General features: G+C 42.9%; 1 protein-coding gene across 1 annotated transcript in view; it reads left to right on the top strand.

Annotated features, from left to right (window-relative positions):
* The window catches only part of LOC139534417 (nectin-3-like protein), an 81,782-nt gene extending 62,917 nt beyond the window's left edge, over positions 1–18,865 (top strand). The window contains exons 6-8 of the mRNA XM_071333583.1: positions 8,795–8,939; positions 13,793–13,895; positions 17,151–18,865. Coding sequence (XP_071189684.1) covers positions 8,795–8,939; positions 13,793–13,895; positions 17,151–17,318 — 416 coding nt within the window. The 3' untranslated portion in view covers positions 17,319–18,865. The remainder of the gene's footprint in view (positions 1–8,794; positions 8,940–13,792; positions 13,896–17,150) is intronic.
* Positions 18,866–20,252: the final 1,387 nt, after the last annotated feature.

Genomic DNA, 20,252 nt, shown 5'->3' on the forward strand with positions numbered 1-20,252 from the left:
CGCATTACAGAGATAGAGATGAAAAAATGCTCAACCTCCAGATGAGTATGAGGGGGGAGTTAAAGTACAATTCTTACAAGCTTGTTTGGCTGGTAGCTTATTCTTTAGATGTTTGGGGCTGATGGTGAACCATGATGTGCAGGCATAATCAAAGTGACACTGGAATAGCGCACTTGCCAGAGTCTTTAGGGTGTCTATAGCAAGGTTTTCATCCAATTGAAGATGTCTTTTCATGTGAATATTCTAAAATCTTCAAAAACAAAGTTTTCTTTAGGAAAATTTGACACCGGAAAACACAAATTTAAATTTACCGGACATTCGAGAAATGTAATGGACATCCATATGCATTCAGATCCAACCTAGCGAAGCCAGCGGCATCAATAAACGAGGGATGTTGGCCAAATGAGCCACATTTACGTGTCCTTAAAAAGAGCCTAGAAACAAATGACAAAAACACTATTCATAGTTTTGATGTGTAGCATATGCAAAACTTTATAGCCTATTTGTTTTGGGGGGGGGGGGGTTGTATTTGTATATACACTGCTCAAAAAACTAAAGGGAACACTAAAATAACACATCCTAGATCTGAATGAATGAAATATTCTTATTAAATACTTTTTTCTTTACATAGCTGAATGTGCTGACAACAAAATCACACAAAAATTATCAATGGAAATCAAATTTATCAACCCATGGAGGTCTGGATTTGGAGTCACACTCAAAATTAAAGTGGAAAACCACACTACAGGCTGATCCAACTTTGATGTAATGTCCTTAGAACAAGTCAAAATGAGGCTCAGTAGTGTGTATGGCCTCCACGTGCCTGTATGACCTCCCTACAATGCCTGGGCATGCTCCTGATGAGGTGGCGGATGGTCTCCTGAGGGATCTCCTCCCAGACCTGGACTAAAGCATCCGCCAACTCCTGGACAGTCTGTGGTGCAACGTGGCGTTGGTGGATGGAGCGAGACATGATGTCCCAGATGTACTCAATTGGATTCAGGTCTGGGGAACGGGCGGGCCAGTCCATAGCATCAATGCCTTCCTCTTGCAGGAACTGCTGACACACTCCAGCCACATGAGGTCTAGCATTATCTTGCATTAGTAGGAACCCAGGGCCAACCGCACCAGCATATGGTCTCACAAGGGGTCTGAGGATCTCATCTCGGTACCTAATGGCAGTCAGGCTACCTCTGGCGAGCACATGGAGGGCTGTGCGGCCCCCCAAAGAAATGCCACCCCACACCATGACTGACCCACCGCCTAACCGGTCATGCTGGAGGATGTTGCAGGCAGCAGAACGTTCTCCACGGCGTCTCCAGACTCTGTCACGTCTGTCACATGTGCTCATGTGCTCAGTGTGAACCTGCTTTCATCTGTGAAGAGCACAGGGCGCCAGTGGCGAATTTGCCAATCTTGGTGTTCTCTGGCAAATGCCAAACGTCCTGCACGGTGTCGGTGTAAGCACAACCCCCACCTGTGGACGTCGGGCCCTCATACCACCCTCATGGAGTCTGTTTCTGACCGTTTGAGCAGACACATGCACATTTGTGGCCTGCTGGAGGTCATTTTGCAGGGCTCTGGCAGTGCTCCTCCTGCTCCTCCTTGCACAAAGGCGGAGGTAGCGGTCCTGCTGCTGGGTTGTTGCCCTCCTACGGCCTCCTCCACGTCTCCTGATGTACTGGCCTGTCTCCTGGTAGCGCCTCCATGCTCTGGACACTACGCTGACAGACACAGCAAACCTTCTTGCCACAGCTCGCATTGATGTGCCATCCTGGATGAGCTGCACTACCTGAGCCACTTGTGTGGGTTGTAGACTCCGTCTCATGCTACCACTAGAGTGAAAGCACCGCCAGCATTCAAAAGTGACCAAAACATCAGCCAGGAAGCATAGGAACTGAGAAGTGGTCTGTGGTCACCACCTGCAGAACCACTCCTTTATTGGGGGTGTCTTGCTAATTGCCTATAATTTCCACCTGTTGTCTATTCCATTTGCACAACAGCATGTGAAATTTATTGTCAATCAGTGTTGCTTCCTAAGTGGACAGTTTGATTTCATAGAAGTGTGATTGACTTGGAGTTACATTGTGTTGTTTAAGTGTTCCCTTTATTTTTTTGAGCAGTGTATTATGGATCCCCATTAGCTGCTGCCAAAGCAGCAGCTACTCTTTCTGGGGTCCAGCTCAATTAAGGCAGTTTATACAATTTTAAAACATTACAACACATTCACAGATTTCACAACACACTGTGTGCTCTGAGGCCCCTACTCCACCACTACCACATATCTACATTACTAAATCCATAGTGCGTATGTTATCGTATGTGTGTGTGTGTGTGTATGCATGTGTCTGTGCCAATGTTTGTGTTGCTTCAAAGTCCCCGCTGTTCCATAAGGTGTTTTTTAATCTGTTTTTTAAATGTAATTTTACAGTTACTTGATGTGGAATAGATTTCCATGTAGTCATGGCTCTATGTAGTACTGTGTGCCTCCCATAGTCTGTTCTGGACTTGGGGACTGTGAAGAGACCTCTTTTGGCATGTCTTGTGGGGTATGCATGGGTGTCCGAGCTGTGTGCCAGTAGTTTAGACAGACAGCTCGGTGAATTCAACATGCCAATACCTCTCATAAGTAAAAGTAGTGATGAAGTCAATCTCTCCTCCACTTTCAGCCAGGAGAGATTGACATGCATATTATTAATATTAGCTCTCTGTGTACATCCAAGGGCCAGCCGTGCTGCCCTGTTCTGAGCCAAATGCAATTTTCCTAAGCCCTTTTTTGTGGCACCTGACCACACGACTGAACAGTAGTCAAGGTGCGACAAAACTTGGGCCTGTAGGACCTGCCTTGTTTTTTAAATTTTATTTCACCTTTATTTAACCAGGTAGGCAAGTTGAGAACAAGTTCTCATTTACAATTGCGACCTGGCCAAGATAAAGCAAAGCAGTTCGACACATACAACAACACAGAGTTACACATGGAGTAAAACAAACATACAGTCAATAATACAGTAGAAAAATAAGTCTATATACAATGTGAGCAAATGAGGTGAGATAAGGGAGGTAGGTAAAGGCAAAAAAAAGGCCATGGTGGCGAAGTAAATACAATATAGCAAGTAAAACACTGGAATGGTAGATTTGCAGTGGAAGAATGTGCAAAGTAGAAATAGAAATAATGGGGTGCAAAGGAGCAAAATAAATAAATCAATACAGTAGGGGATGAGGTAGTTGTTTGGGCTAAATTATAGATGTGCTATGTACAGGTGCAGTAATCTGTGAGCTGCTCTAACAGCTGGTGCTTAAAGCTAATGAGGGAGATAAGTGTTTCCAGTTTCAGAGATCTTTGTAGTTCGTTCCAATCATTGGCAGCAGAGAACTGGAAAGAGAGGCGGCCAAAGGAATTGGCTTTGGGGGTGACCAGAGAGATATACCTGCTGGAGCGCGTGCTACAGGTGGGTGCTGCTATGGTGACCAGCGAGCTGAGATAAGGGGTGACTTTACCTAGCAGGGTCTTGTAGATGACCTGGAGCCAGTGGGTTTGGCGACGAGTATGAAGCGAGGGCCAGCCAACGAGAGCGTACAGGTCGCAGTGGTGGGTAGTATATGGGGCTTTGGTGACAAAACGGATGGCACTGTGATAGACTGCATCCAATTTATTGAGTAGGGTATTGGAGGCTATTTTGTAAATGACATCGCCGAAGTCGAGGATCGGTAGGATGGTCAGTTTTACAAGGGTATGTTTGGCAGCATGAGTAAAGGATGCTTTGTTGCGGAATAGGAAGCCAATTCTAGATTTAACTTTGGATTGGAGATGGAGATGTTTGATGTGAGTCTGGAAGGAGAGTTTACAGTCTAACCAGACACCTAGGTATTTGTTGTTGTCCACATATTCTAAGTCAGAACCGTCCAGAGTAGTGATGCTGGACGGGCGGGCAGGTGCGGGCAGCGATCGGGTGAAGAGCATGCATTTAGTTTTACTAGGATCACCACTTTGTTTTAAGAACGTGAAATGGCAGAATAATAGCAGAGAGAATGATTTATTTCAGCTTTTATTGCTTTCATCACATTCCCAGTGGGACAGAAGTTTACATACACTCAATTAGTATTTGGTAGCATTGCCTTTAAATCGTTTAACTTGGGTCAAACGTTTCGGGTAGCCTTCCACAAGCTTCCCACAATGAGTTGGGTGAATTTTGGCCCATTCCTCCTGACAGAGCTGGTGTCACTGAGTCAGTTTTGTAGGACTCCTTGTTCGCACACACTTTTTCAGTTCTGCCCACAAAATTTCTATAGGATTGATCACAAAGCCAGGAAAAGCAGCCAACAACTCCTTCAAGACTGTTAGAAAAGTATTCCAGGTGAAGCTGGTTGAGAGAATGCCAAGAGTATGCAAAGCTGTCATAAAGGCAAAGGGTGGCTACTTTGAAGAATCTCAAATATAAAATATATTTTGATTTGTTTAACACTTTTTTGGTTACTACATGATTCCATATGTGTTATTTCATAGTTTTGATGTCTTCACTATTATTGTACAATGTAAAAAATAGTAAAAATAAAGAAAAACCCTTGAACGAGTTGGTGTGTCCAAACTTTTGACTGGTACTGTAAATATATAACCTATATAAAGGAAGAGAAGCTTCAGCCTAGCCCCAGAGAGATAGAGATATGCCGGTGGCATGCTACAACACCAACATGCATTTTCATTACTACTGCATCTGCTATAGAGATATAGACGTACAGAAGGAGGGTAATTCGTACATTTTCGATCCAAATATTTTGTATAAAGATGAGCATTATATTGTTTGACCATAGTAGTAACTGGTAGGCCAGGGAGCCTCCCGAGTGGCGCAGTATTCTAAGGCACTGCATCGCAGTTGCTAGCTGTGCCACTAGAGATCCTGGTTCAAGTCCAGGCTCTGTTGCAGCAGGCCGCGACTGGGAGACCCCGAGGAGGGTTTGGCTGGCAAGGATGTCCTTGTCCCATCGGGCTCTAGTGACTTCTGTGGCGGGCCGGGCGCATGCTCGCTGACACGGTTGCCAGGTGTACGTTGTTTCCTCTGACACATTGGTGCAGCTGGCTTCTGGGTTAAGTGGGCAGTGCGGCTTGGTTGGGTTGTATTTTGGACGCATGGCTCTCGACGTTCACCTCTCCCGAGTCCGTTCGGGAGTTGCAGCGATGAGACAAGACTCTAACTACCAATTGGATACCACGAAATTGAGGAGAAAAAAGGAGTAAAAGTACAAAATAATTCAACTCTGGTAGACCTGAAACAGTCTTCGCCTCTACTTCAACTGTCGGAATCAGTTGGAACGCCAGGGCGCACTGCCTTCATTTCATAGGCCTGCGGTAGCTAAAGCTTAATAATAGCCACACCATACCAAACTTTCAGAAACGTTTCTTAACTTTAATAGGCTAGTATCAAAAGTAATTCAAGCCATTTTTTATAGGGAAAATAAGAGCTGAAGAGCACATGTAAACCAGGGGGCAGTTGCCTTGGGGGGCAGAGCCTTGTACCCCCCCAAAAAACACACGACCCTCCCCAAAGCAAAAAAAGTTTGACAAGTCTCCTCTATTTTGGACTACCCCTCCCCCCAGTCAATTTCGATCTGTCCTTAATAGCTTTGCACTGGATTGTACAATATTTGCATATCATTCTTTTTACCGTTCTTCAAGTTCTGTCAAGTTGGTTGTTGATCATTGCTAAACAGTCATTTTCAAGTCTTGCCATAGATTTTCAAGCCAATGTAAGTCAAAACCACCGTGGTAACTAATTCCAGTGTATATTTGGCCTTGTGTTTTAGGTTATTGTCCTGCTGAAAGGTGAATTTATCTCTCAGTGTCTGTTGGAAAGGAGACTGAACCAGGTTTTCCTATAGGATTTTGCCTGTGCTTAGCTCTATTCTGTTTATTTTTATCCTGAAAAAACTCCCTAGTCCTTTCCGATAACAAGCATACCCATAACATGATGTAGCCATCACCATGCTTGAAAATATGAAGACTGGTACTCAGTGATGTATTGTGCTGGATTTGCCACAAACATAACGCTTTGTATTCAGAACATGAAGTTAATTACTTTGCCACATTTGTTGCAGTTTTACTTTAGTGCCTTATTGCAAACAAGAATATTTTTATTCTGTGCAGTCTTCCTTCTTTTCACTCTGTCAATTAGGTTAGTATTGTGGAGTAACTACAATGTTGTTGATCCACCCTCAGTTTTCTCCTGTCACAGCCATTCAACTCTGTAACTGTTTTAAAGTCACCTTTGGCCTCATGGTGAAATCCCTGAGCAGTTTCCTTCCTCTCCGGCAGCTGAGTTAGGAAGGACGCCTTTGTCTTTGTAGTGACTGGGTGTATTGATACACCATCCAAAGTGTAATTAATAACTTCACCATGCTCAAAGGGATATTCAATGTCTTCAATAGGTGCCCTTCTTTGTGAGGCGTTGGAAAAACTCCCTGGTCTTTGTGGTTGAATCTGTGTTTGAAATTCACTGTTTGACTGAGGGACCTTAGAGATAATTGTATGTGTGGGGTACAGAGATGAGATAGTCATTCAAAAATCATGCTAACCACTATTATTGCACACAGAGTTTATGCAGCTTATTACAGTATGTGACTTGTTAAGCACATGTATACTTCTGAACTTATGTAGGCTTGCCATAACAAAGGGGTTGAATACTTACTTATTGACTAAAGACATTTCAGCTTTTTGGTTTTATTAATTAGTCAAAAATTCTAAAAGTATAATTCCACTTTGTCATTATGGGGTATTGTGTATAGGCCAGTGACAAAAAAATCTAAATTGAAATTCAAGCTGTAACCCAACTAAATGTAGAAAAAGTCAAGGGGTGTGAATACTTTCTGAAGGCACTGTATGTCATCACGACACAGCTTTTCCAGAAACTCTTATTCTTTTTTATCTTGTCATGTGTGCTCCCTCTCCGGCCTCTAGGTCACCAGGCTGCTCGTTATGGCGCACACCTGTCACCATCGTTACGCGCATTATAACACTCACCTGGACTCCATCACCTCCTTGATTACCTGCCTTATATATGTCACTCCCTTTGGTTCCTTCCCCAGGTGTTATTGTTTCTGTTTCATGTCTGTGCGTTGTACGTGTTTCTTATTTTGTATTATGTTGTGTTTATTTATTAATACAGTCAATCCCTGAACTTGATTCCCGACTCTCAGCGTGCAACGTTATAGATCTGCTCTTCTTTCAGTAGTTAGTCTATGAAAGTTGGTCTCATTCACCTTGGCCTAATACTATAGTCCTGACCGGAATGTTAATTTAACACCAGCTCTCCAACAGTAATGAGTTTCAGTCTGTTATGCTTGAATTGCATTGAAACCCACAATTAACACATATATTCAATGATTTGTCTTATCTACCACTTTCAGCAGACATGAAGAGATTCTAGGGATACTTTACAAACCAGATTCGACAACCCACAGTGCAGACAGCAGGGTAGGGCACATTCTAAATTAATGTGAAAATATTTAATTTAGGAATCAGTTCTTAAATAAAGATTGAGCTCGACTGTAACAAACAGAGTAGTGGGGACCACCAGGACTGTGCCCCACTGTGCTGCTAGCTGGTATCTGATAGGGACAGATGCTTGAGAGGGTGACAGACCATGACCACCCACACTCTTCCTGTCCCGCCTCCTCGTTCCATCTGACCCGCCCTCTATATGAGTATCTGCTCCCTTGTGGCTAGCTGTTGTCCCAGTAACCACGTGACCATTGACCTTACTTGTGGTGATTTTAGGGTGGGTGACTGTCTCAGGGGGCATCCTCTGACCCCTCCCACCCTCAGTTTGACCTCTATAGGTCAGTGAGGTGTGTTCAGTCACCTCTGAGGTTTAGAGTCGCCCTGACCTAAACTGGGTTAGGAGCGGGATTCGGTCGTAAACTTCTGCTTCCTTCTGACCTTTCCGGGTCAGTTTGTAGTTTTGGAATGCATTGCCAGGATGGAGTTTTATAACCATGGCGGTTCTTGTCTCTTTCACTATCTGATCCTCCTAAAGGTGTTGGTCATGGAAAAGTTAAACATGGACATCCACACACCCTACAACACACTCCTCTCACCTACAGACCTCACACCTGTCTCCGGCACCACCACCCCACTAAGCTCATAGGAGCTCTCTCTCTCTCTCCCTCCTCTCAGCCCTATCAGCCCTCTTTCATGCCACTAACTAATAAGCAACCACACTGTTATGTGGGCCCCATAAAAGTTGTGTGTATGCCACTAGGTTGTATAAGTGCCCTCCCCACCTCACTGGCCACAGGCCAGGGTTCTGTGAATTTAATTAATCTTAATTAATCATAATTATTGCTAATCCCCTCTCTGGACCCCCAACATGGATAACTAGCATTTAATCTAACAGAGTTAACAGAGAGAGGTTGCCAAGCCACCTTACATGCACAGGATCAGGGAGAAAGACTGATAGAGAAAGATGGAGGTTGAAGTGAAATGTGAATGAGGCCAAGAGAAGTATTGGAGACCTGCAGGGGAGCCTTCAGCAGGAGCAGCATAGAGCTCCTAATTACACTGTTACTGTAGTTAGTACTGCTGGGAGACAGAGCAAGTAACGTGCCTGCAGCACACAACACACTCTCTCGCTCTCACACACACACACACACATCACACATAGCCTCTTAAACCTACATTTACACTCTTAGAATGTTCCTGGATTTGTATATTCTGACTTATTTCTGCATGATATCCACACTGCTCTATTACGTGGTGTTGTGTCTGTGCTGTTTCATATCATCCGTCTGTGTTCTTTTCCAGACCAGTCTCAGGAACAGAGGTACACCTCCATTGCCGTGGCGGGGGCAGTGATGGGGGCGGTCCTCGCCCTCTTCCTCATTGCCGTCTTCACCATCATCATCCTCACCGCACGGAAGACCTCGCCCCCAGCGTACATAGACAAAGTGTGAGTTAAAGTCACCGTATACTACGGCAGTAGCTAATCAATTAAGCCATGAGTTATATCATCAACTGATATGTTTTGTGACTGTATAATATCAGCGTACAGTCCAACTCAAATCCAAAGGGCTTTCCTACACATACTGCGTTTTGTGTCATTCCACTGCAGTGTACCATAAAATGGAGTCTGGTGCAGGGAAGTAAAGAGGTGGTGGTATAAAGTTGAGGGGTGACAGGTAATTGCAGTCTTGGCAGGAGTTCCTTGTCTTGTTTAGCTGAGTAAGTTTCTATTGCTAGACCTGTGCTCATGTTAACGTTGGGGCAAGGAGAAGGAAGGAACTTTTAGATTAAATTATTTACAGTACATGAGAGTTGGGTCACTCCCTGCACAAGAGTTCTGTGACTGGCATCAGACCACGTGTGTGTAGGTGGATTCTAGTGATTAAGTTGATTCTAGTGATTAAGTGGATTCTAGTGATTAAATTGATTCTAGTGATTAAGTGGATTCTAGTGATTAAGTTGATTCTAGTGATTAAGTGGATTCTAGTGATTTGGAAGCCACAAAAGTAGTGGCTGGTATAATATTTCAACTCATATCTGTGTATCCTCCTGTCCTCCTTTTAGGATGAGGTTTTATGTCAGACACACACAAATACACACATTTCCCAATACAGGATGTGAAGCAAAACAATAGCATGTTTTTCTCATTGGTATATCCTCCTATTACAGCATAGATATGGAGATCTATCCGGCATCTCTATCCCCACAGGGATTACATAATCTATGTTTCCCTTTTGTTCATGAAAGGCCTCCTCAATCCCACACATCCCCTGTCTGTCTGCATTTCCTCACCATCCATTCACAGATTCAGTTTCTGACACCCGGGACGAGCTGGCCAATCAGCCGCTCCCATTCCATAGAAGTGGGCGGCCCCTAGCGGAGCATCACTCCCAGATGATGTTCTTCATGAGGGAGACAGAGAGAAACACAGTGAGCTGAGGAGGATGTGTCTGATGTGGGAACAATCAGTCTGTGGTGCTACAGCCTTTATTAACGTACATTGCACACTGTTAAACACTGCATGCAGGGGAGGGTTCAACTACAATACAGAGTAATGTACATTAATTAATACATTAATGTACAATACAGTACATTAATGTACATGACATTAGAGAGAATGGGAGTTGTTGGGCAGTTCTGCTAAAAGGCTCTCATTCATCTGCCATGGTAGCAGTTTAGGATAAAGCCTATGGAGACTCTCCCAGCTAGCGGGAGGTGGGGTTGTTTGGATCTTTCAGGTTGAAAGCATTTGTGTGTGTGTGTGTGTGTGTGTGTGTGTGTGTGTGTGTGTGTGTGTGTGTGTGTGTGTGTGTGTGTGTGTGTGTGTGTGTGTGTGTGTGTGTGTGTGTGTGTGTGTGTGTGTGTGTGTGCTCTCACACTCATACACCTTAGCACATACACCTTATACACACTTAAACTCAGTTTTTCACAATACCTGACATTTAATCCGAGTAAAAATTCCCTGTTTTAGGTCAGTTAGGATCACCACTTTATTTTAAGAATGTGAAATGTCAGAATAATAGTAGAGAGAATGATTTATTTCAGCTTTTATTTCTTTCATCACATTCCCAGTGTGTCAGAAGTTTACATACACTCAATTAGTATTTGGTAGCATTGCCTTTAAATTGCTTAACTTGGGTCAAACGTTTTGGGTAGCTTTCCACAAGCTTCCCACAATAAGTTGGGTGAATGTTGGCCCATTCCTCCTGACAGAGCTGGTGTAACTGAATCAGGTTTGTAGGCCTCCTTTTTCAGTTCTGCCCACAAATTTTCTATAGGATTGAGGTCAGGGCTTTGTGATGGCCACTCCAATACCTTGACTTTGTTGTCCTTAAGCCATTTTGCCACAACTTTGGAAGTATGCTTGGGGTCATTGTCCATTTGGAAAACCCATTTGCGACCAAGCTTTAACTTCCTGACTGATGTCTTGAGATGTTGCTTCAATATATCCACATACTTTTCCTGCCTCATGATGCCATCTATTTTGTGAAGTGCACCAGTCCCTCCGGCAGCAAAGCACACCCACAACATGATGCTGCAATCCCCGTGCTTCACGGTTGGGATGGTGTTCTTTGGCTTGCAAGCCTCCCCCTTTTTCCTCCAAACATAACAATGGTCATTACGGCCAAACAGTTCTATTTTTGTTTCATCAGACCAGAGGACATTTCTCCAAAAAGTACGATCTTTGTCCCCATGTGCAGTTGCAAACCGTAGTCTGGCTTTTTTATGGCGGTTTTGGAGCAGTGACTACTTCCTTGCTGAGTGGCCTTTCAGGTTATGTCGATATAGGACTCGTTGTACTGTGGATATAGATACTTTTGTACCTGTTCCTCCAGCATCTTCACAAGGTCCATTGGTGTTGTTCTGGGATTGATTTGCACTTTTCACACCAAAGTACGTTCATCTCTAGGAGACAGAACGCGTCTCCTTCCTGAGCGGTATGATGGCTGCGTGGTCCCATGGTGTTTATACTTGCGTACTATTGTTTGACAGATGAACGTGGTACCTACAGGCGTTTGGAAATTGCTCCCAAGGATGAACCAGACTTGTGGAGGTCTACAATTTCTGATTGTACAATTTCTTGGCTGATTTCTTTTGATTTGACCATTTTCCCACTGTGTTTGAAGGTAGGCCTTGAAATACATCCACAGGTACACCTCCAATTGACTCAAATTATGTCAATTAGCCTATCATAAGCTTGCAAAATTTTCTGGAATTTTGCAAGCTGTTTAAAGGCACAGTCAACTTAGTTTATGTAAACTTCTGACCCACTGGAATTGTGATACAATTAATTATAAGTGAAATAATCTGTCTGTAAACAATTGTTGGAAAAATTACTTGTGTCATGCACAAAGTAGATGTCCTAACCGACTTGCCAAAACTATAGTTTGTTAACAAGAAATTTGTGGAGTGGTTGAAAAATGAGTTTTAATGACTCTAACCTAAGTGTATGTAAACTTCAGACTTCAACTGTATGTATGCTTGACTCTTACTCACCCAAACCCTATCCCTACATTCTAGCAGTTTCTGATTAAGAGCACTAGTTTAATCCTGGTAATAATGGTGATAATAAGCCTAGATTGTTTCATTAGTTTCGCCATTGATCCAAGGTGTTATTTAACCATTATGATAGTAGTCTGATCGCTTTGTTAAATCTCAACTCTGGCTCTTTCTCTGGAGTTTCACATTTGGATTCTACAGCCGTTTGTCCCCACGGCCTTGGAGCTGGTGAGTGTGAGAGCAGATTCTCAGTCTGACTGTTGGAGAAGACTCTAATACATCCAGTCTGGCCAAAAGAAACATGACCCTGATCTGAAACCCAGTATTGAACAGCTGTGTGCGAATGGAAAAAAATTATTTCCGTCCCTGCATGCGTGTGTGTGTGCCACATAGCTCTACTACTCAAATACACGCACGCACGCACGCACGCACGCACGCACGCACGCACGCACGCACACACACACACACACACACACACACACACACACACACACACACACACACACACACACACACACACACACACACACACACACACACACACACACACACACACACACACACACACACACACACACACACACACACACACACACAAACAGAGACACAGACACAGACACAGACACAGACACAGACACAGACACAGACACAGACACACACACACACACACAGACTCAGGTCCAGACGGGTGTGTCTACTCTACTCTGGGCCTTCATGGTGTGTGTCTGATGCAAAAAAAAAAGGCGGTCGTCCTGAGTGTAACCCTGGCTGTGTCCCCCTGAGGGCGTTCCTATTGACCCTGTGGGCCCGGCTGAATGGTTCCAGGCCTCATCCCTCTCTGTCATCACACACACATTAAAGCCCAGGTCTTCTTCTAATGGATCCGGTGCAGTCTACTGTCACACAGGCTACTGTGGGAAACACACGCAAGTTCATTAACTATACATCAACCATGTCTTCTCTCTAGGTCTCATCCAAGTAGCAGAGAAGGAGCTGGAGTCCTAGGAGCAAGGCAGTGATAAGGGATGCACTTTAGGGTGATCAATCTTTTTAGAAATCAATGATTATGACGAGAGGTAATAAATGACCACAGGTCCAAGTGTATATGTTTTTGATCAGTGGGGGAAGGTTGCAAAAATGAACTATGAACTCAAGCTGCTTTCCAATTCTCTGGAGTGTGAGCGTCATCACTACAATAATAGGAAGTACATCCACAGCCTAATATTACATGTCCCTGTTTGTATGACCTGGGTGAAGGACAACAATTTGGAGTTAGAGCAAGAGAGATGATACTACAGCTCTCCAAAACAGGAGGAAAGTGTAGAGGAAAGAGCTGACAGTGTAGTGGAGTGGTAGATGCTGTGATGGTTGTGTGAGGCGAAGTAGGAGGATGGTTTTTACAACTAGTGTTTAGAATAGGATCCATTGGAGGGGAGTTGGTCAGTGTTTTGCTGGTGGAGGGGGATTGATGTTGAGGGGAACTTGAGTGGGGTTTGAAGGATGTGGGAGGAGATTAGGTTGATTGGCAAGCCAAGCGTGAGGTGAGCCTTGATTAGGGATGGATGTTAACCTAATCCTTCTATTTAACCCGGCTTAGTGCCTGTCAATTCTAGCCTGGAATTGATTTAATTCACAGTGGAAACCGTTCCTAACAATTTAATTAATCTGGTCCAACCACTTTGCAATTACCTGGTTTGCCATCTCACAATAATATGTCTTACGGTGTGAGTTTTAGTCACTGTCTGCTTACATTTTAAGAGTGACAACAAATGTTTTTTATTTTCTCCTGTCTCCCTGCAGGATTGATCTACCTCCAACACACAAGCCGCCTCCTCCATACACAGAGAGACCCCCAGCCATCCCTCTGGCTGTCCATGCACCACAGGTGGCCTCCCTGTCACAGGTAAACACTGCACTGTACTATTATTGAACACCGCCCTCTGCAACTAGATCCTGGATTTCCTGAAGGGCCAACCCCAGGTGGTGAGGGTAGGCAACATCACCTCCGCCACGCTGACCCTCAACATGGGGGCCCCACAGGGGTGTGTACTTAATCCCCTCCTGTACTCCCTGTTCACCCACAACTGCGTGGCCAAACACGACTCCAACACCATCATCAAGATTGCTGACGACGGTATTAGGCCTGATCACTGGCAACGATGAGACAGCCTACAGGGAGGAGGTCAGTGGTCTGGCAGCGTGGTGCCGAGACAACAACCCATCCCTCAACGTCAGTAAGACCAAGGAGCTGATCGTGGACTACAGGAAACGGAGTGGCGAGCATACCCCCATCCACATCGACAGGGCTGCAATGCAGAGGGTCGAGAGCTTCATGTTCCTCAGGGTCTAAATCAATAAGGACTTAAATTGGTCCACTCACACGCGCACAGTCGTGTAGAAGGCGTGACAGCGCCTCTTCCCCCCAGGAAGTGATAAAGGTTTGGTATGGGCCCTCAAATACTTAAAAAGTTATGCAGCTGCACCATTAAGAGCATCTTGACTGGCTGCATCACTGCTTGGAATGACAACTGCACCGCCCTCAATTGCATGGCGCTACAGAGGGTGGTGCAGACAGCCCAGTACATCACTGGGGTCGAGCTCCCTGCCATCAAGGACCTCTATATCAGGCGGTGTGAAAGGAAGGCCCGTACAATTGTTAAATACTCCAGCCACCCAAGCCATAGACTGTTTTCTCTGCTTCTGCTCGACAAGCGGTACCGGTGCATTAAGTCTGACACCAACAGGCTTCTAAACAGTTTCTATCCCCAAACCATAAGACTGCTAAATAGCTAAAATAATGGCTACACAGACTATCTGAGTTGACCCTTGTATTTTATTTGTTATTTTTGCACTGTCTCTATGCACACTCACAGGACTCTACACACTCACGCACACTAACACTCCAACACACACATAACATGCACACACATTTATACTGACTCTACACACATACACACATGCTCACATACAATCATAATTTATGCTGCTGCTTCTCTGTTTATCATATATCCTGATGCGTAGTCACTTTACCCTATACATGCAGTATTTATCTCTATCACTCCAATATTCCTGCACATTGTAAATTATGGTATTGGAACTGACCCTGTATATAGCTTGTTAATAAATCTTTATTTCTTGTGTGTTTTTGCTCTTATGTTATTTTTAGTACTACATTGATATTGATTACTGCATTGTTTGGTTTGGAACTTGCAAGAAAGGCATTTCACTGTACTTGTGCCCGTGACATTAAAACTATACACTTTATTATGTGTAGGGTTGCAGGTGGTGCTAGGGTTAGGGCTACATCTGGGGTTAGGGTTGTGGTTAAGGGTTAAGGTTGAGCAGTGATGTAGACATGAAGCTAGGGTTAGGTTAGGGTTGTTGCACTACACCACACTGCTCCTAACAGCCCTCATGAAAAAATACTACAGTTTACTATAGAATATTATAGTACTTAGAATTCTGTAGTAAACTGTAGTGAAATGTAGTATACTGGAAAATACTATACTCCACACTATAGTATCCCTTGATCATGTGTAGTACTTACAGAACTATATCATTTTGTAGTATACTGTAGAATACTAGCTATACTACTCGTAAAGAATGATCAACGATGGGCTATGTATTCTATAGAAAATAATGAACAACGCGGAAGGTGTGTTCCAAGAACACACGCAAGCGCTGAAATGTGTTCAACATCCACTGAAGTAGCTAGCAAGTTTACTAGATAGCTACAGTAGTTGCCATGGTAACCAAGCAAACATACTTGCTAGTTTAGCCTACCAAACCATCATTCCTAGCTTGCTATTATGAAAATCGAATTCAACAATACCAATACTGTTTTCAATTCGACTTTTGCTTTCAAAAGCAGGTCAAACAAAACTTGTAAAAATGTTCTGTAGCCATTGAATTCTACCGTGCACATATACTGTGTGTTATTGGGAAATAATGCACACTCTAGAATTCCCTTCAAGCCAATCAGAAAGGAGTATTCAACAATGCCATGGTATAAACTGTATTATAAACTGGGTGGTTCGAGTCCTGAATGCTGATTGGCTGACAGCCGTATACCACGGGTATGACAAAACATGTCTTTTTACTGCTCTAATTACATTGGTAACCAGTTTATAATAGCAATAAGGCACCTTGGGGGTTTGTGGTATAAGGTCAATATACCATGGCTAAGGGCTGTATCCAGGCACTCCCCTTTGCGTCGTGCTTAAGAACAGCAGTTAGCCGTGGTATATTGGCCATATACCACACCCCATCATGCCTTATTGCTTAAGTATCCCCCTCGATCGTGTAATGCTTACATAGAATGTTGTAGTATACTGTAGAATAGCATTGTAAATACTACAGTAATGTCCGCAAAAACACTACATTGTTGGCAAAAGACTACAGTCTTTTTACTATAGTAATACTACATTATTTAATTTTCATATACCCCACCCATTCCCATCCCCCATATCCCAATTTGTGCCACCCATGACTGAGAATAGACCATATGTATAGACCATATGCTGTATTGTGTTCCATACATGTTATAGAAAACAGCAGTAGCTCTGAACTATCCAGACTCCAGTCCTTCCTACCTACAGGTTATGGAAAATTTGCTCTTTTAGTATTAAGTTTCCTCAAGCCCACACTTCTATGCCAATTTTTTTTATGAGTAATTACTACAATATACTACTATCATGTCTGCAAAACACTACAGTAAATACTACAGTATACTACAGTTATGTCTGAAAATAACACTACAAGAATATTTACATGTTAGTAATTTGTCAGATGCACACAGACAAGAATACTATTGAAACCACACACTAGTAAGGTTTCTTTTCTCCCTGTTTTTAAATGAATATCTGTGTATGTAGAGCTTGGGTCTAGTATTTCCAACAATGGCTGCTGTCTGTTTGGACTACTGGGAGAACAGTCATTTCCATCCAATTAGCATCTCTCGTTTGTGAGCCCCTCTCTACTGATTCAGTGCCAACCTAAACAACATCCTTTTCAACTCACACATCTTTGATATTATTTTTTAGCTGCATATATTTAGGATTGAAATGGAAAGTTTTTTTAATTTCTGGAATATGATATGTTTATTGTATATCAACAGCGAGTGAGAGTGTCATCCCGTCCTCTTTGTTGTGTGTTGCAGGCTCGCAGGGCTGATCGACGGTTTGAGATGGCAGAGAGAACACCCACCACGCTCGCGCACCAGGAACCCCGAAGCCCCTCCCACCAGCCACTGTCTTATCAGGAATGGGTGTGTCACCAGCATGGGACGGACCGCATCTACATCAACCACCGGGAAAACTATGTGTGACAGACACATCTTGAGCCCTTCTATGGACCTGTCAATCAATCACTCAACCCGTCCCCACCCAACGCCATGCATGGTCACAGAGGCCATCCTTTACAATGTGAAGAACACAGGCAAAGAAACAGCTCATGATTTGACCAAGCCTTCACAGATGTGTCTTCTCCACATTTAAACCCATTTGAGAGCAGCAGTTATCAGCTGTAAGAAACAAGACTAATGAGGCCGAAGCATAAACTGCTGAGTTTCTCGAAGGAACACATCCATACACCCCCTCCACTCCACTACCATAAACCACCACACACCTTTTCTGTTCCCAACCACATTAATAAATAGAGCATAACAGTAGGGGGAATGGGAGGAAACCGACTTGGTACAGTACGACAAAATAGCTATTTAAAACAACGCACTAATCTCTGTTGTGTACTATATATGAGTGGAATAATATGAAAACACCATACTAATCTTTAACATGTATAGGAGTGAAATAAGTTACTATGTCACTGTAGCTATAGTGATATTGTAATTATGTGATAATCCTGTACTGTACTGACTATGACTGAGATATGTGGTAGCTATCTTAAGATGAATGCACTAACTGTAAGTCACTCTTGATAAGAGCGTCTGCTAAACTACTAAAATAAATGTAATAATTATTTATATAATTGTGGTATTAAATATCAGACATATCTCAAATTGGTTCTGGTAAACACGCAGCCAATTTAGTAGGATTCTAACTTTCTGGTTTTACATTTACATTTAAGTCATTTAGCAGACGCTCTTATCCAGAGCGACTTACAAATTGGAAAGTTCATACATATTCATCCTGGTCCCCCCGTGGGGAATGAACCCACAACCCTGGTGTTGCAAGCGCCATGCTCTACCAACTGAGCCACAGAACAAAGATAAGAACAAAGATGGCAACATTGTCTGAAGCAGGTTTTCCCAAACTCGGTCCTGGGACGCCCCCTGGGTGCACGTTTCGTTTTCTGCCCTAGCGCTACACAGGTGATTTAGATAATCAACTTGTCATCAAGCTCTGATGATTTTAATTAGCTGTATAGTGCTAGGGGAAAATAACTAAAAGTGCACCCAGGGCGGGCCCCAGTACTGAGTTTGGAAAATCCTGGTCTGAAGGACCAGGCACCAGTGTTACATCAGGATCAAGTATTTCATTGAGTAGGCTATATCAGATAGTAACATATAATGTAAATTCGCTGTATTCAAATGTTCAAAACTAAAATGTTCAGAAAATATAAATGTGGTGTAGTTCTAGTGTTTTGAGAAGTCAACTGAATCATAGAAAATATTTACTTCCGCACATGAAATTTAAACATGAATCGTTCTTTGGTCAGTGAGAAAATCATATTTAGTTTTTTTCATTGCAAGTTTGTAGTTTTTGAAATTTTCTTGTGCCATGTTAATATTTGAAGGGGGATTCTTTCCACTATAGATATGATCAGTTTTTTTTATTGTAATTCTTCCATTGTGACTAGTTAAATATATGCAGTGTTTTCTTATATTTTTTTATATTAAACATTATGTTTATTACAGAGTGGTATTTTTTATTTTTTTTTACCATCATATTTATACAATATAAGTAGTCTGTTTGTATGACATCGTCATATGGTCAAATGATAGGAAGGGCAGTATCAGCCCTAGACAGGATTCTGCTAAGAACATGAGCCCCACATAACAGACTGCTGATGAGCTAGGCCTCTGTGCTTCTCCTCTCCTGACAAGGCTGGTAGGGACCAGGGCTCTAGCTGAGCTCCAACCCACAATAAGGCCATTGTTTGTTTCCCTGTCACTGGTGAATAAGCGCTCAGGAATGCAATAACTATTAAAATATACAAATGTGTCAATTCCCGTGCAAACCTCGCTCAGTTTCCATCAGCTAACAAACTGCCCTGCTGATGCACGAGTAGAACGGCATAAGTGTGTGAGGGGCTAGTTTTACCAGACCATCCTGAGGGGCTAAAGATTAGATACTGTCTGGACCAATGATTTATATATACACTATATGACTGATAGGGGGCGCTGTTTTGAAGCCACCGCACCTCCATCTTGGCAATCCCCCACCATTGTAAAAAAAATATTTTGGAAGCTATGGAAATGCATTTATTAATGTCTACATTTGTTTTTGCCACCTTTATTCTAGTATTGACACATTAATGCATATTTTAAAATTATATTATGTTAGCTAAACATAAAAAAATAAAAAATAAAAATAAAAAAATGTAACTTTGAGAAAGTTTTAATGTTACTGTCTACAACAAAAAATACTTAAATACATGTAATTTCATCCTTTAAATATTTAATCGAAATATTGTAGAATTGCATTCATTCTTATGGAGGACTGCTCCATATGGCCACTGAGGAGTGCCGATACGGCCGACCGGTGGCTGCAAAGCCTCCCATTGACCAATACATAGCATCAGCAATCCAGTTTTTATATACATCATTGGTTTGAACTCTGTTTTAGACTGTGATGTCACGTAGCCTAATGGTGGGTGGTTTGGAATTGGACTGCAAAAATAAATTGAGGGAGTAGAGGAGTTCACTTTTGTAGTTCTCCTGTACAACTTAAGTATTGTTATGATGGTATGTGTAGGATAGCATTGGTGGTTTGGGAACTGATCTCAGCACATTCCTAAAGAGGCTACCTCATCCTGCATAAGGCTGTCAGCTCATAAATAGTTAAATGTAATGTTTAATTTAGACTGGTCTTAAAGGGCAACAAGACATTTTAGAAATGAAATATGAGTTTATGAATGGATTTTCAGTTTGTTCACATGTTCACAGAGGATTTTTTTCTTTTGGCCAGTAGCTGTCCTGCATACTGGCCTCTTCCAGACATACAGCCTCCCTGTTAGTTTAATGAATAGTGCTCCCCTGTTAATGTGCTGGTGTACAGGCCAGATAGAGAATGAGTAACGT

Source organism: Salvelinus alpinus, chromosome 1 (genome assembly GCF_045679555.1).
Source record: "Salvelinus alpinus chromosome 1, SLU_Salpinus.1, whole genome shotgun sequence".
NCBI classification, from domain to species: domain Eukaryota; kingdom Metazoa; phylum Chordata; class Actinopteri; order Salmoniformes; family Salmonidae; genus Salvelinus; species Salvelinus alpinus.